The 16,813-nt window shown below is 34.3% G+C and overlaps 1 protein-coding gene across 4 annotated transcripts in view; it reads right to left on the reverse strand.

Moving 5' to 3' along the window:
• Window positions 1-7,119: 7,119 nt before the first annotated feature.
• Window positions 7,120-16,813, reverse strand: part of FAM161A (FAM161 centrosomal protein A) — a 32,525-nt gene continuing 22,831 nt past the window's right edge. For 2 of the 4 annotated variants that reach the window (XM_051975350.1, XM_051975353.1), the window contains 4 exons: window positions 14,690-14,789; window positions 14,548-14,568; window positions 8,239-8,384; window positions 7,120-7,615 (listed from right to left, as the gene is read on the reverse strand). In XM_051975350.1, the coding sequence (XP_051831310.1) occupies window positions 7,489-7,615; window positions 8,239-8,384; window positions 14,548-14,568; window positions 14,690-14,789 (394 nt within the window). In that variant the 3' untranslated portion in view covers window positions 7,120-7,488. The remainder of the gene's footprint in view (window positions 7,616-8,238; window positions 8,385-14,547; window positions 14,569-14,689; window positions 14,790-16,813) is intronic. The other 2 variants (XM_051975352.1, XM_051975354.1) reach the window with 1 other exon arrangement.

Raw genomic sequence — 16,813 nt, forward strand, 5'->3', positions numbered from 1 at the left:
CCTCCTTCCCTCTCTCCCCACATACATAATAGATAGGTATACATCTCTAGATATATATATATCTAGAGATGTATACCTATCTATCTATCTATCTATCTATGTCTGTACAAGTTCAGTACCTTATGAAGCTATATACTTAAGAGTATGAAATAAACTAATTTTCAACCTTAGTGGCTATATATGTTATGTTAAAAAAAATTCAGTTTCAAAGGATGAACATTAGTCACCATTGAGACTTTTCAAAAGAATGAGTATAATTATGAGAATTCTAATAAAGTAGCTAAACAATGGTGACATCTTTCGAATAAATAAATAACTCCTTAAAGTCCCAAGATGACTTTTGAAGAGGAAGTCCCTCATTTGGAATTAGGAGCATAGATTTAGAACTGGAAGAGACCTTCAAGATCATCTAGTCCAATTCCTCATTTTACATTGGAGAAAACTGAGGTCCAAATAAATTAATTTGCCAAGGTCAAATTAGGTCAAAGTGAGAGGCCTTCATTCGAATCCACGTTGTCTTTCTGCAGATCCAATGTTCTTTCCATCACACCAGATTGTTTTTGTAATTTTATATTGGCTAAAAGGTCAGTCCTATTATCTTATTGTTATACTGTATATCAAAATCTTTGTTCATTCATTTATTCATTCAACAAGCATTTACCAACCATCTGTTGCCTAGCAGTCAGCTTTCAGGCATTACATGCTCTCCTGACCTGTTTTTCTGTTCCAGTGATTATACTACTGTGGAATATTCATTTGGAACATGTAAAAGGAGTAGGAAATGAATAACCTGGGAAAAAAAGCCCCAAAGACTTTAATAAGAGAAAAATTAGCACTGTTCTCAGTTTTTAGGTTTCCTACAGGTAAAGCTAAGTACAAAATTTCCTTTTGAAGTAGATGTAAATATGAAAGAGTTTTGTATAAGTTATTTAAACATAAAGTCACATTCAAAGATCAAATCTTCTCCTAAAAGCAGAATAAAGGAAACTGCAGAAATTTTCCTTTCATTGTATATTATTTTCAAATTCCTTTAAGGAGGCAACATTTTATTAGATTGTAGAATTAATTTAGGGCAGGACTATACCTTTTTTTTTTTTTTTCCCCAAGAAGGCTTGTTAATTGAAATGAGGCATAATAATCACATCTTAACAGAATTTAGGATTTATTATCCTAACTCTACGGATACAAAGAAAGGCAAAGATACAAAAATAATCCCTGCCCTTAAAGAGCTTTTATAGTATTGGGCAAGATAAAATGTAAATGAATAGGAACAAACAGCAGTTAGGGAGACAGGGAAGGCTTACTAAAGAAAGATGTGTTTTTGTTCATTCTTGAAAGAAATCAAGCGACAACAGAGAATTTGTATGAGAGGTTTCCACTGCAAGTCAATCCCACAGTCCCTAGGGTAAGCTGGTAAAGCAGATACTTGTTAATTTAGCCTCTTCTTTAAAATTATTTTCACTGAAAAAAATATCAGTTTCTGATGTTGAACTATTTGACTGTGGCAAGAACTTTCTTTTCTGGGTCTTCAATACAAGGAGGACCCCTTATTATCTCTACGGGAGTTGCTTTCCAGGATGATGGCTGGCTGGAATTTGATATTCCTAAATCTGTTAGGTTCAGGGTCCTAGATTGCCTCCATCAGGGTTTGAGGAGAAGACAATGGTCTAGGAGGTCGTGGTTGTTTGCCTCCTGGCTCTGTCAGGGAGCCTTGCTGCTTCTGCTAGCCTCATTTACTTGCCCCTCGAGTGGCAATCCGGTAGTATTTGGTGGGGATGGCTGACCCTTCCCCCACAGGAATTGTTGCCTTGAATGATGGATGCTAGAACTGCACTAGAAGCAGGAAAGATCACCTGGGAGATTCCACTAATCCCAGGCCTCTTGTATTTTTCTGCATCTTGCTCAGCAGTTGTCACTGATGGTAATGAGGAAGGTGGGTCCCTTCTCTATGATAATTTCTCCCTTCAATGATGGTTATGGGGATTGGGCGAGAAGCAGGTCTGGTGGTTGAAGACATTAGTATTCTTGTTTCCCAAAGAAATATTGGAAATAAGAGAATGGGAATTATAGTTATGATGATGTTTGAAGAAGGCAGAAAGGGATGAGATGAAGGAGATAGTCTTGGCAAAAGAGGCCACCTCTTCATTAAGGACTGAAGCAGGGGATAGCAAAGGAAGCCGTCAGAGGAATATGAAATGAGGAGAAGGGGAGAAACGAGAGCTCCCAGCAGATGGCCTCAATTATTTCAGTGAAATATGAGGCAAGGTCTTCAGCTGAGAGGAGGTACCATGGGAGACTTGAAAAATAAGAAGTTTTGGAACAGCTGCTTTGGTGAGAGAAGAGATTTGAAATCCCAATTTAGGAAAACAAAAGAGCACAATTTAAAGAACAAATCATTTATTGTGTCTAATTCAGTTTTATAATATATATATAGATATATATAGATATGTTACATATATCTATATATACACATATCTATGTATTTGCTATCGTCACAGATTTATTTGCTATTGTTATGATACAAATGAAATGTACATAATTTTCTGTTTCTGCCCTTAGAATTATTCCTTCAAAGGAAAATGTTTAAACAATCCTCCACATAATTTTATCTTTTTAGTAGATTTGTATTGATTTTGGAAAAAAAATACATATGTCTCATTTAATCTCCCAAAGATCTATCCATACCTTATAACAAAGAATTTTTAAAAAGATGTTAAGGAAAAAAAAATCAGCTAAACCAGTCAACACATGTGCAATTTTTCACATGTGTGAATCCCTTGTAAAGAAGCCAAGGGAAGTGTTTTTTCATATCTTTTCTTTGAGGGCCAGGCTTATTTATTAGATTTTGTAACATTCAACTTGTATTATTCTGTTGTAATTTTATTTTGTTATTTTATTTTGTCATAGTCATAGTGTATATTGTTTTTCTAGTTCTGCTTATTTTATTCTGCACAAGTCCATGTCTTCATTTATTTATTTATTTGCTGAGGCAATTGTGGTTAAGTGACTTGCCTAGGGTCACACAGCCAAGAAGTGTTAAGTGTCTGAGATCCGGTTTGAAATCAGATCCTCCTAACTTCAGGGCTTGTGTTCTACACCAACCAACTACCCCATCAGTTCATGTCTTAGCATGCTTCTTGATGTTTATCACTGAAGCTCGTTTCTTTTATACCAATAATAAGATTACATTACTTCATGTATTACTTGTTTAGCCATATCATTCTTCAATTGATGAGTCTCTACTTTGTTTCCAATTCCCTGAGACTACAAAAAATACTGTTATAAGTATTTTGGTATATATACAGGCTTTCTTTTTGTTACTAACAAATAATATACAAAATGTTTTGCAACGGTCCAAAGGACATGGACATTCTTTTCCATTTGTCTATTGGGATATGACTTTAAGTGTTATAAATTAATATTAATACCTTATATATTATTAATATTCCTACCAATTCCTAATACTTCCTACTTTACAGTTTCTCTAATTCTATCTTCCTTAATTTACAGAAAACCTTTAGAAGGTTTAAAGTGAAGTAAAAATTTTATATGATAAAAAAAGTCTATTAAAAATATATATTTCTAGAGCTCTTTGGTTAAAAATTCCTATCCCTCATTATATCATGAAATGTACTTGCTCTTCTTCCTCTTTATTTCAAGTAACATGACCTTTAGTAAAATGACCTATTCTTATTTTCAAAAATATGACCTTTCATGATCAGCTATTTTGAATTTTTTGCAACATATGGTATGAACTATTGGTTTAAATTTCTTTTCTGCCAAATTACTTTTTAGTTTTCCCCAGTTTTTTTTCAAATAGGAATCCCTTCCCTTAAAAATGTGTTCTGAGGCTTATTAAGAAAGTGACTACCTACATCCAGCCATTCTGGAGAGCAATTTGGAACTATGCTCAAAAAGTTATCAAACTGTGCATACCCTTTGATCCAGCAGTGTTTCTACTGGGCTTATACCCCAAAGAGATACTAAAGAAGGGAACGGGACCTGTATGTGCCAAAATGTTTGTGGCAGCCCTGTTTGTAGTTGCTAGAAATTGGAAAATGAATGGATGCCCATCAATTGGAGAATGGTTGGGTAAATTGTGGTATATGAATGTTATGGAATATTATTTTCTGTAAGAATGACCAGCAGGATGAATACAGAGAGACTTGGAGAGACTTACATGAACGATGCTAAGTGAAATGAGCAGAACCAGGAGATCATTATATACCTCAACAACGATACTGTATGAGGATGTATTCTGATGGACGTGGATTTCTTCGACAAAGAGAAGATCTAACTCAGTTTCAACTGATCAGTGATGGACAGAAGCAGCTACACCCAAAGAAAGAACACTGGGAAATGAATATAAACTGTTTGCATTTTGTTTTTCTTCCTGGGTTATTTTTACCTTCTGAATCCAAGTCTCCCTGTGCAACAAGAGAATTGTTAGGTTCTGCACACATATATTGTATCTAGGATATACTGTACCCTATTTAACATGTATAGGACTGCTTACCATCTGGGGGAGGGAATGGAGGGAGGGAGGGAAAAGTTGGAACAAAAGTGAGTGCAAGGGATAATGTTGTAAAAAATTACCCAGGCATGGGTTCTGTCAATAAAAAGTTATAATTATGAAAAAAAATTCAAGATGAGAATATAATGTGTTTTCTGGGAATTTATTTTTCTTAGCGCTTTCATTACAAATACATTTTTTTAAATTTTTACAATTTTCAATTCTTGAGTTCCCATATACTGAGCATTACAGAAGGCAATGGAAGGAAGCTTAGCTAGTGTGAACAGGCTGCAACATATACTTATTATCTCTGACAACAAAACTCAAATATACAAATCAATCCATCCATCCAAGGAAGGCTAATAAAAACCAAGAGTATAAGAAGTCCATCCTCAGGATGTGGGAAAACTGGAACAATGATGCATTGTTGGTGGAGTTGTGAATGGATCCAACCATTCTGGAGAGCAATTTGGAATTATGCTCAAAAAGTTGTCAAACTGTGCATATCCTTTGATCCAGTAGGGTTTCTATTGGGCTTATATCCCAAAGAGATACTAAAGAAGGGAAAGGCACCTGTATGTGCCAAAATATTTGTGGCAGCCCTGTTTGTAGTGGCTAGAAACTGGAAACTGAGTGGATGCCCATCAATTGGAGAATGGTTGGGCAAATTGTGGTATATGAATGTTATTGTTCTGTAAGAAACAACCAGCAGGAGGATTTTAGAAAGGCCTGGAGAGACTTACATGAACTGATGCTGAGTGAAATGAGCAGGACCAGGAGATCATTGTATACTTCAACAACAGTACTATATGATGATCAGTTCTGATGGATGTGGCCATCTCCAGCAATGAGATGATCCAAATCAGTTCCAATTGACCAGTAATGAACAGAACCAGAACCCAGCGAAAGAACACTGGGAAACGAGTATGGACCACAACATAACATTTCCACTCTTTCTGTTGTTGTTTGCATGCATTTTTTTTTGCTGCTCAGGTTATTTTTACCTTCTTTCTAAATCTGATCTTTCCTGTGCAACAAGATAACTGTATAAATATGTATACATATATTGTATTTAACATATATTTTAACATATTTAACATGTATAGGACTACCTGCCATCTAGGGGAAGAGGTGAAAGGAGGGGAAAACCAGGAACAGAAAATTTTGCAAGGGTCAATGTTGGAAAATTACCCATGCATATATTTTGTATGTAAAAAGCTATAATAAAAAATAAAATAAAAAGAAATCCACCTTCAGAAGGGCAATGGAGTGCACCTTCCTGCTGAATGGACCCATTTCTATGCTTCCCAATGCAGCACTGTTTTTGTATGAGTTATTCTCTATTAATGTGGTTTTTTGAGCTGTATTTTGGATCCCTTTTTCTTCTCTTCCCTTCTCCCTTTTTCTCATTGCTTATAATAAAAGTTTGCATTGAATTGATTCACATTTGTTATTCTTGGCACCCAAAAAGTCATTAAGGGATCATTTCCTCTAATGTTTTTGACTGGTCCTAAGGCTTTTCCTTAGACATACACTGGATATCTGGACAAAGACTTAATCTATTGACAGCCACGACTGTGAGCTCAGTTGTAAATGGCAAGTATCAACAGGGGAACCTTACATTCTCCCAGGAAGGACTCACTAATGCTAGGGACACAGTCACAAAATGATAGAATAGTATCAAATCTTTTTGGGAAAAAAATCCATTTTTTAAATATTAAAGTCTAATGGGATGCAAAGAAATGGAAAGGGGATACCTATTTGTTGGAGAATGGCTGAAAAATTGTGCCACATGAATGTAAAGAAATGTAAGAAATGATGAAGGGTATGGGTTCAGAGAAACCTGCCTAGAAAGATTTGTTTGAACTGATGCAGAATGAAGTAAGCAGAATCAGGAAAACAATTTTTACAATACCAGCAACTCTGAAAAAATTAACATCTCTAGCATAAGAAAACTGATCAGTGTAATGACAACCTCATCAGAGGGCAGATGAACTATGCTACACAATCCAAGGGGTTTTAAGATTCAATATACAGAATGAAACATACAATTTTTGGACATGGCCAATGTGGGAATTTATTTTGCTAGACTAGGTATATTTATTTGCCTCAATGTTTTTTTTTTTTAAATTGGGGATAGAAAATAAAATAAATGGTTATTAATTTTAAAAATAAAATGAATAACAACAATTTTAAAACATAACTCAATTTTTTAGCCAAAGCTGTGAAAGATAAAAGGAAAAAAAAAACTGAATGAGTTCAGTTCTATGTCTTGATGTTACTAATAAAACTCAATTCTTAATAATTAGGACATTTCTATACACGTTTCATATTCATAATATATTTGTCAAAAATAGTTGATGCATAATAATACTTGAGATTAATTTTTAAAACATGGTGACTGATTGTTTAATACAATGTAGAAAAGAATTTCAATGTGTTTTAACAGAATTTCAATTTCAACACTGCCCTTCATTAGAAACAGTTTTCTTAAAACCCATCTGTGAACACCTAGTTGAGATATCTCACTGATATTACTAGAACCTTTATTAGTTTTTCCACTATAAGAAAGACGTATTTAGAAATTAAAATGACTTGCCACATCATCCTTTTAAGAATTCTTTTATTTGAACTACAAATGCTGATATATAATCAATGGTGTGTGCAAAGAAAAACAAAAACAATACTTAATCCATAATTGCATATTAACACTTAATTAAAAATTTTTTTTACATTTCTTTTAAAAAGGCATGTTTCATGATTTACTTTACAAAGCATCTATGTGCAATGATTTGGGATGGGGGGGGGGGGGGGCAGAGATAAAAAATTAAACAGAAATGCAACATTTTCCAGACTGCAGCAGACCTGTATCTAAAAAATGTGCCTCCAAGGATGTACTTAACATGTCAGTTGTTAGCTGTAATCAACAGAAATCTGGTACTTTTAAAAAGCTTTTATTGTTCCCACTTCTTTCTCTAACAATGCGGAGTTTCTTCTGCACTATCTTCATGAGTTTCACTGTCTTGATTGAGATCATCTTGGCTGACAAAGCCATCCTGATCATTTTCTCCCCAGTGTTCTCTTACTTTGTCTTCATCAAGGCTAAGGCAGAGAAAAATAAATAACAAGAATTTCCTATGCTAATCAACCAAAGGAAAGATTACAACACAAACAAATCCTCCCACATATTTTCTTGTTACATAATTATATGTCTTCCTTAAATTCATAATGTGATGCCTTACCAGAAAATTTTGTAGACATACTGACCGCTGGGAAATTAGAAATGTTCTATGTCAATGATTTTGTTATTTATTATTAAGGCTTTACTTAAAACACCCCTCCCCCCCCACACAAATAAAAGTGCCAAATTTCTGTTATCATTACATTTTCTAAGTCTCAGTAACAAGTTCTTTTGCTTTATGTCATGGTGGACACTGAGAATTGTACTTGAAATCAGAAAGCCTGGGTCTAAATTTCACATTAGATGCTTAAGAGCTGTAGGACCTTAAGCAAGTCACTTAATTAATCATTTTGTATTTTAGTTTCCCCAACTTAAAATGGGGATAATGTTACCAACTACCTTATAGAACAGCTGCGAGGAACAAATGATATAATGTAAGTAAAGTGCTTTGAAAATACTAAAATTGTATGTGAAAAATAAAAAAATTTAATATTTGAATAAAAAGGACCTCCTTTAAGTATAAACTATTAAGAATGTATATTACCTTACTTCATCTTCAGAGTAGTTTTCAATCTCTTGGTCTGTCAAATACTCTGCAGTTTGGCCTTTCTTTGACACAAACTCATCACAAAGTCCTAGTCCTCTTAAAGTTTTAGAATATTTCTTTTCGGCTGATATTCTTGCATTTTTCTAAAAGAAAAAAAGAAACCTTTGTTAATTAACAAATGTCTATGTCAAGAAAGCAAACTTCCTTAAGTTAAAACACTATTACTTATCAGGAAAGTGGGTAGAAGCTCCTCAAAAAATAAATTCCACTATGGATCTACATTAAAAAAACAAACAAACAAACAAACTTTTTTTACTTTTAATTATTGCATTTGTTACCATGTATATGACCACAGCCTAAGGCTAATCAACAAGCTAACAGTTACTGCAGTTACCTTTGGAAAAAACTATATTTCATAACTTATAAAGAATTGCCTTTAAGTCCAGACCTCTCTCCCTTACCATTTCCATGTCCCATCAGAAGTCTCTAATTCTGTGATAAAGAACTGTTAGTAGTAAAATACAATTCCATGCAACACAGCAGGAATGTTCTGTGGTGTTAGCTGACTGTGGAATTAGCTTTGGTGAACCTTGGATAAGTTTTGAATCCTCCAAGGATCCTGGGACCATATGTTTGGGGAACCCCTTGGCTGACTGGGAGTCACCGTTACAGATTTAGAGCTCAAAGGACCTGTAACTTTCCCTTTGAGAATCTGGCTCCTTCAATTTAGAGATGAGAAACAAACTCTGAGAAGCTAAGTGGCTACCCCAGGGTCACACAGCTAAGATGTAAAGCTAGACTAGCTTTGGGCTACTTACTAATTTGTACTACATTGGTGCTTTAGCTTTTTTATAGAGGCTTTGAAACACTTGGAAATCACTGGACATTTGAATTTGATAGAGGTTCTCATAAGTGAGTATGAAACCCTGAATACTCAGCCACATTAATGAACCTTCCCCACATTTCAGGAAGAGCCAGTTCAAGCCAATTTCTTCATGTAAACAAAGCCTTCTCAAATAACTATAGCTACCTTAAAGTGGACTGGAGGGGAGGGACCAAATAACTATCTGCAGTTGACTCCTCAAAATAGTCTGGGAATGGAGTAAAACTCGACTCACAGTGCTCAATAACCCTTGTAGGTTGGGAATCTGAAACCATCCTATAATGACTGAAAGCCTAATAGTTTCAACTAGTTTGAATAATAGTCACTGTTATATTTCTCAAGTTCAGGGACCTCTTAGAATGGTAAGTGGCCAACGTCTCCTAGGAGATACCAGAAAAAAGAACCAGTAGAGGAGACTCTACCTGCCATTTTCTCCCATAATAACTAACTTTAGCCAATGCATTTTTTTTTCAATTAATAAAGCCTGAATACCTAGGTTTCTTCTTGCAACCTCTACTCCCTTAAATCTCCCCTTCCCCAGGCTCACAAGCTCCAATTTCTTCAAGTGATCCTTAAATGACCCGATTTTAAAGTTCACCATCCTGGCCGATATCCCCTGGACAACTCCAGCTTTCCACATCCTTTGCTACTGGCCAGTAAGATCCTCACAGCTCTCTCTCAGCCTGCTCTACTTCATCAATCTGAGCACCAGAAAGGCCCCCGGAGGTCTTCTTGTCCAACCTCAAACAAAAAGGATCCCTCACTCTAACATTCCCCACAAATGCTTCAAGTGCTCCTTCCAGAAGCGCCCATTCCAATGGAGAAGAAATTTTACTAATGTCAAGGCCAAACTGCAATCTGCAGCTTTCACCCATCACTAAACAAAACAAGTTTAATCACTTCTCCATGTGAAGGTCTCTCTGTAGTAGTTAAGGACACCTATCATGTTCCTTCTGAGTCTTGTCTTCTCCAGGTTATTAAACATGTGGCACAGACTCAAGGCTCTTCATCTTCCTTCTTGTCCTTCCTGGATGTTCTCCAAGTTATTTCCGTCCTCAATCTGTGGTGCCCAAAATTGAACACAATACTCAGATGAGGTCCAGCAAAGGCAGAGCCCTGGGAATTAATCACCTCCCTATTCCTGGAAACTATGCCCTTATCTCATTAGCTTTTTTGGCTGTCAAGTCACACTGCTGACTCCTCCTGAACTTTCAGTCTACTACAATCCTCAGATCTTTTCCAGAAATACTACCTAACCATACCTCTCCCATCCTGTACTTACTTATAAAGGTGATTTTCTACACCCACACATAAAGGTGATTTTCTACACCCACACGAAAGATTTTACATTTATCCCTACCCAATGACATCTTATTAGATTAGCCCAAGGCTTCATTTAGTTCAACAATTCTTAAAGTGTGGTCCAGGGACCCATGAGATTAAAACTGTTTTCATGATAATACTAAGAATTCCATTTTAAAAATAGGAAACATGGCTAAATATAACTTGCATAAAAATTCTTTGGGAAGTCCTCAATAATTTTTAAGAAAATAAAGGAGTCCTGAGACAAAAAAAAGTTTGAGAACTGCTATTTCAGTCTATCAAGATCCTTTTGGATGCTGACTCTGTCATCCAATCTATTAGCTATTTCTGTTAGCCAGCTTTTGTTTATTTGCAGGTGTGATGATCATACATTAAATGCCTTTACATAAATCCATGCTAAAAATGTCATATAGAGTCAAGGTACAATCTCTTGGACATTCTATTGGAAATCTCTAGCCAAGCTGAGAACAAACTATTTTGAATTCATCTGATTATATTATTGTCTAATTTACATCTGTTTTTTTCCCCCACAAAAATATGAGTTATTTTTTCTAAAGCTTTGCTAAAAATCTAGGCAAATTTTATGTACAGCATGTACCTCATCTTGTCAAAAAAGGAAATGAGGTTAGTCTGGCATGACCTGTTCTTGATGAAGCTGGCCTGGCTCGATAATCACTCATCTTTACAGTGTTTACTAATTACCTCTTTAAAGAACTGTTCTAGAATATTCCCAGGAACTAAGGTCAATCAAATTCACTGTTTGTAGATTCTGTTCTCTTACCATTTTTGAATCAGGACTTCATTTGCCTTTCTCCATTTTTATAGAACCTCTCCTATATTCCATGATCTTTTTGATATCACTGACTATGGCTCAGCAATCACATAAATCATTTTTTTCGAGACTGTTGCTAGGTAACTGGAATTCATCAAGGGCAGCTAAGTACTCTCTTGTTAGTTCCTTCCTTATCTTGGAGAACAACTTCCTATTAATCTTGTGTGTGTGTGTGTGTGTGTGTGTGTGTGTGCACGCGTGCACACGTGTGTGGTCATTTCTACTGTGAAGGTTATTTTCCCTTGCAAAGAAAACAGCAATAAAACCAATGTTGAGCTTCTGGCTTCTCTATTATCAGGCTCCACTATCTCATCCATTCAAAGCAAAAGTCTGATCTCTTCTTTGATTCTCTTTTTTCTCCCAATGAGTGGAAAACAAACAAACAAACAAGCCCTTTGGTTGTCCTTAGTTTCCCTCAAACCTAGATGCTTCTGAGCTTTAGCATTACAGATGGCATTTTTACAGGACAATGCCATGTGCCTTAAGCAACTTTTTACATGACATTATTTTTATTTTCTGTCTAATTTCTTTTTAAATCTAAGTTGGTGGGTGAATTCTCTATGCATCTGCTTCACTTATCAGTCACTTCAAATAAATTCCCCTTTTCCATATATCACTGGAATTTTTTGCGTTTGGAATTTAAACATTCCTGAGCATCTCCCATCCTTCCTGAGCTAACTTCCTCTGCAACATTTTGATCCATGGGATCCTAACTCTTTTTCATCAACATCCTTGATATATGCTTTCATAAACGCTAGGGAATATGTCAGAATACAGTCTGTTTTCTTTATCACAAACTCTAGGAGGGCAGGCCATTTCCTGCTAGAGTTCCTCATCATTTTCATCACAATTCTTTCTTTTTGAAAGAATAAGAATTTCTCCTTTTTCTTTCTCGATCTTTTGAAGGTTGAAATCATCACTAAGCCAAGAAGATATTAATTAACTTTTCTACTTTTGGCAAAGAGAGAATAGAATTCCAAGAGATGTCTATATAACTGAATTACTGAATTGTTCCACTAATAATCAATCATGACTCCATTATATTCAAATTGTGATCCATTCCCCAAACTTCTCATCTACTTTCCTCATTCAACTCAGGTAGAAATGTAGGATATGCTAATAATATATTTCCTCTGCCACTGACTTCACTTTCCTCTATCTATACTCATTCTTGCCAATGACTGACTATTCCTTTTCCCACTCCTCTTGAATATAGAGGGAAAAGCCTTCAAATTTCTTGTTCTCTGCTGTTTCTGCTACTTCTATGTCTTTGACATGGTCAACTTCTCCTCTTTTAAGCCAGTAAATAAGCACTTATTAAATATCTACTTGCTCTCTCCCTTCCTTATCACAGAAATCACAGAAAATCCTTCCAGGATATTCCCCTCCTCTTCAATGACTTTAGCAGCAAGATTTTTATTTCCTCCCTTCCCATTATTCAAAGCTATATGCTAACAATAATGTTCAAAATTTAAAGAAAATATATTTTAGTTGATAGTGAACATGTGTTTTTCCTGAGAACTAACAAAAAATAGTAAGTTAAAATAAAAATAAAAATAAAAATTTCTCTATAATAGTGCTGTACCTTGAAAATGAAATGTTCTGGGGCAGTGGATAGAGCACCAGCCCTGAAGTCAGGAGGACTTGAGTCCAAATCTGATCTCAGACACTTAGTACTTCCTACCTGTGTGACCCTGGGCAAGTCAACCCCAATTGCTTTAGCCTCCCCCCCGCCAAAAAAAAGTCAGAAAATGAAATGTTCATTTGCTATGATACAGCTTTAAAAAAGCTTTAAAAAAAGAGATTTCATAAAATCAAATGAGGAGAGAAGCATTAGAGAAAAAATAATACAGACTATAAGTAAAATTTTCTTTTAAACTTTCATTTTGTATATTTATTTTACATCTTTTAAAATATCTATTCCTTGTTCCTCTCCTCATAAAACATTGACTTTAGATTTAGAAAAAATTTAAGGAATGGTAATTCATAGAATGTTGTAGCTGCTTACTAATGCTAGAGTTCACCAATGATAAAGTGTAACCACTTTAGAAAGTCACAATCTAGTTGATATGGTTAAAACAGACCAGAGAACTATAATTCTGTCTTTAAGTGATTTTTTTTTTTACTTTTTTATCCTGTTCAGACAACTATACTGGTCATACTAATCAAATAATGATAAAATTACTTTGTGCTATAAACACACAATTTAAAACAGAGGCTCTGTTTGCCTGAATTTAAAACTGATATAAAAAATCTATACCTAAACATATGATATAAAATGTAAGATATAACATTATGCTCAAACTGGCACATAATGCCTACATTTGCATCTTTAAAAAAATGTTATGACATTTTGATGCTGTGTTTATTTATCAATAGACTGTGACCTATATACACATCCCTTTTTGACAAAATCCAAATATTTACCTGTTGAAGACATATATTATGGTATTACTAAGCTTATGTGACCACATCTATAGATAGATATAGCTGCCCCTTGGAGGCTTGACTTTCCTTAGACTTTTCCAGTCCTGAATCTTTGAGTTTTTGACCCAAATTCTCTATGGTTTGTGGCTTAAAAATGTATAATGTTACTGGTAACTCTTCCCTTTTGAGTGGGAATTATTTAAAGCCAAACCATTCATATACATCCCATTTTGGGGGCAGGTAAGAAGATAATTTAACAGGGATTGTGGGCTGTAAAAAGTACTTAGTCTCAGGCTACCATAGCAAATTTATTTTTTTATTATTAAGATGCCATTTAAAAAAAAATCGCAGTTCTAAAAAAATGTTCTTTACATGTTCTTTACAACTTACTTTAATTGACAGCATGAAATGTAATAATTAGAGGTCACAATGATGATCCTTGCTGTTTTTTTTTTTAATGAAACCCCCTAAAAATCTTTTCACCATTCAAAATTTTAAAAAAGCTTTATTTACCCTAAGATCTAATTAAGTCAGTTCTGAAAAATACAAATAACCAATAACCACTTTTTATAGTCAGTTACTAAAATGCTTCTATTAAAAAAAATAAAAAATATTTAATATAAAATATACTTTATATTCTATACAGACTTAAATGTATCATTGACATAGCTAAGTTCTTAGGTTTTTAAGCAAAACTATTTGGTTAATTTGATGCATTTGTCATAAATATTTCTTAGAAAATTATTTCATAGGTGCAGCTAGGTGACATAGTAGATAGGAGACCAGTCTTGGAGTTAGAAGGATCTGAATTCACATCTGCTCTCCAACACTTGACACTTACTAATGTGTGACCCCCAAGTGCCTGAGAGTTAGAGAGAGAGAGAGAGAGAGAGAGAGAGAGAGAGAGAAAGAGAGAATATATTTAGGAGTTGAAAACATAAGAGCAAAAAAATACTAAAAAACTAAATGCCAATCCACACAACCTGAGCAACTCTTTCAAACAGTAATGGCCTCTTCTTCAATCTTTTTTCTATTTCTTCTAGTTCTTGTAGGTACTCTTTCATCCTTTCCTTCTCATTCTTTCTATCATTGAAGTAATATAAAAGAAGAAATTTAGTTTTTAAAAGTTATGCTCAAAATAAAAATTGCAACAGAAAAACAAGTATATTTCCCTAAGACACATTTAAAAAAATGAATTACGTATGAAATAGTATACCATATTCCCTTTCTTTAATCAAGGTTGAATATTTTTTTCTTTTTGATGGTACCTAAGTGAGGTAGAAAATGTACTGGCAGAATCACTCTCTTCAGTGGGAATATACTGGTTGCTAGTTGCTAGTTAGTAAACAGGAACTGGCCTGAAGAGGTTAATATATACCAACTAATTAATGTGCAAATCATCCACTTTAATAGCTGGCATATATACACAAACACATATTTTACCTTTATATACACATGTCTCTATACAAGTCACATAAGACTTTTGGGACACCTTATATATTAATTATATAAGCCTGTGATTTCAATGGTATCCAGGGACCTGCCAGTAAAGAAATTCCTTTTCTCTCCAGCCACATGAGGCCACCATTTTTCAACTTCTAGTCTTTGGAAATTGTATTGCCTAGAATCACAAAGCCAGTATGGATCAGGAATGGGAACTTGAATCAGGGTCATTCCTAATTTAAAGTCTGCTATCTGTTTACCATGTCACATTGCTTTATATCTGTCTATCTATATTAGTATTATTATTAATTAATTAATATTAAATAATTAGTAACCTTTAGGGATGAATTTTAGGCTAGAGAAACAAATGCTTTCTCTCATATATCCAAATCTGAGAAGAAATAAGTTTCAAGATTTCTTGTGACAGAATCTCATACATGTATACACACATATGCACACGTATATACATATATATCTAGATACAGATGTGTTTATACATAGATACACATGCACACATGCATGTGCATGTCCTAAAGATCTTAGTGCAGTTTTAAGTTTTGATAATTTTAGAAATATAAATGAAAACCAAAAACAATCACTTGAAATTTAATTAAATTTTGGGGGGGAGAAGGGGAAAAATTGGAACAAAAGGTTTGGCAATTGTCAATGCTGTAAAATTATCCATGCATTTAACTTGTAAATAAAAAGCCATAATAAAAAAATAATAAAAATAAACATTTACTAGCTTAAAAAAAAGAAACTTCATTAAATTTCTTTTACATATACTTAGTTTTATAATGCTATTACTATGCTTACAATTTTATTCTGAATAATAAAATTTTAATTTGAACAAGACTGTACACCCTGAAATTATGCACTGCCTTTGTGATAACTTCTAGATATTCTCTTCTCAGACCAGTGAACTGGACAAAGAAGTCTTCTTGCTAATCCACCTGATCTATTTCCCTTAAGAGTTTTTATTCTAGGTCATGTCAAACTCTCAATGAGCCATCAAAATCTCCTTCTTTGGATGTTCCTTTAAAATTACAAATGCAATCCTTTTAGTCACTGAATAGCAGCTGAAGAAAATATTTACAAATTGAAAATTGGCTAGTGATTGTGGTTATTGTTGAATTTTAACAAGAAACAACCAATATTTTTAAATTTTAAAAATATTTAACCTTCCAAATATTGTTTTTTAAAATTTGTAGCATTTATACGTTTGAATTACTAAAATTTAAAACTGTACTAAGATTTTCAGGACATTCTGTACATAGGCCATCAGAAGAGTGTATATGTGTGTGTGTATATTTATATACATTTAGGTTATACATCCCATACACATCCCCACTTCTCACAAATTTGGTCTTATTTGGTCTCAGTGAGCCCAGACAACAACTTAAAGTCTCTATGTGGCAGAATAGCTGCCAATCTGCATTGAGAGGGGGAATTTCTTCCCAGGGAGCTGCTTATATTATTATAATCCTAAGTCTAGATTTCTCTCTTCTTCAAAAAAGAGAAATTTGGATGCCCAGGGATAAACTCCATGTAACTCCTCTCATCCTAATAATAATAATAATAAGCTATTTTCTGAATAACAATTCTACTGACAGTTGGTGCCTTGAAAGAATCTAACCCACTTCCCAAAGACTTTTCTAAACTAT

This window comes from Antechinus flavipes, chromosome 2, assembly GCF_016432865.1.
Source record: "Antechinus flavipes isolate AdamAnt ecotype Samford, QLD, Australia chromosome 2, AdamAnt_v2, whole genome shotgun sequence".
Classification (NCBI taxonomy): domain Eukaryota; kingdom Metazoa; phylum Chordata; class Mammalia; order Dasyuromorphia; family Dasyuridae; genus Antechinus; species Antechinus flavipes.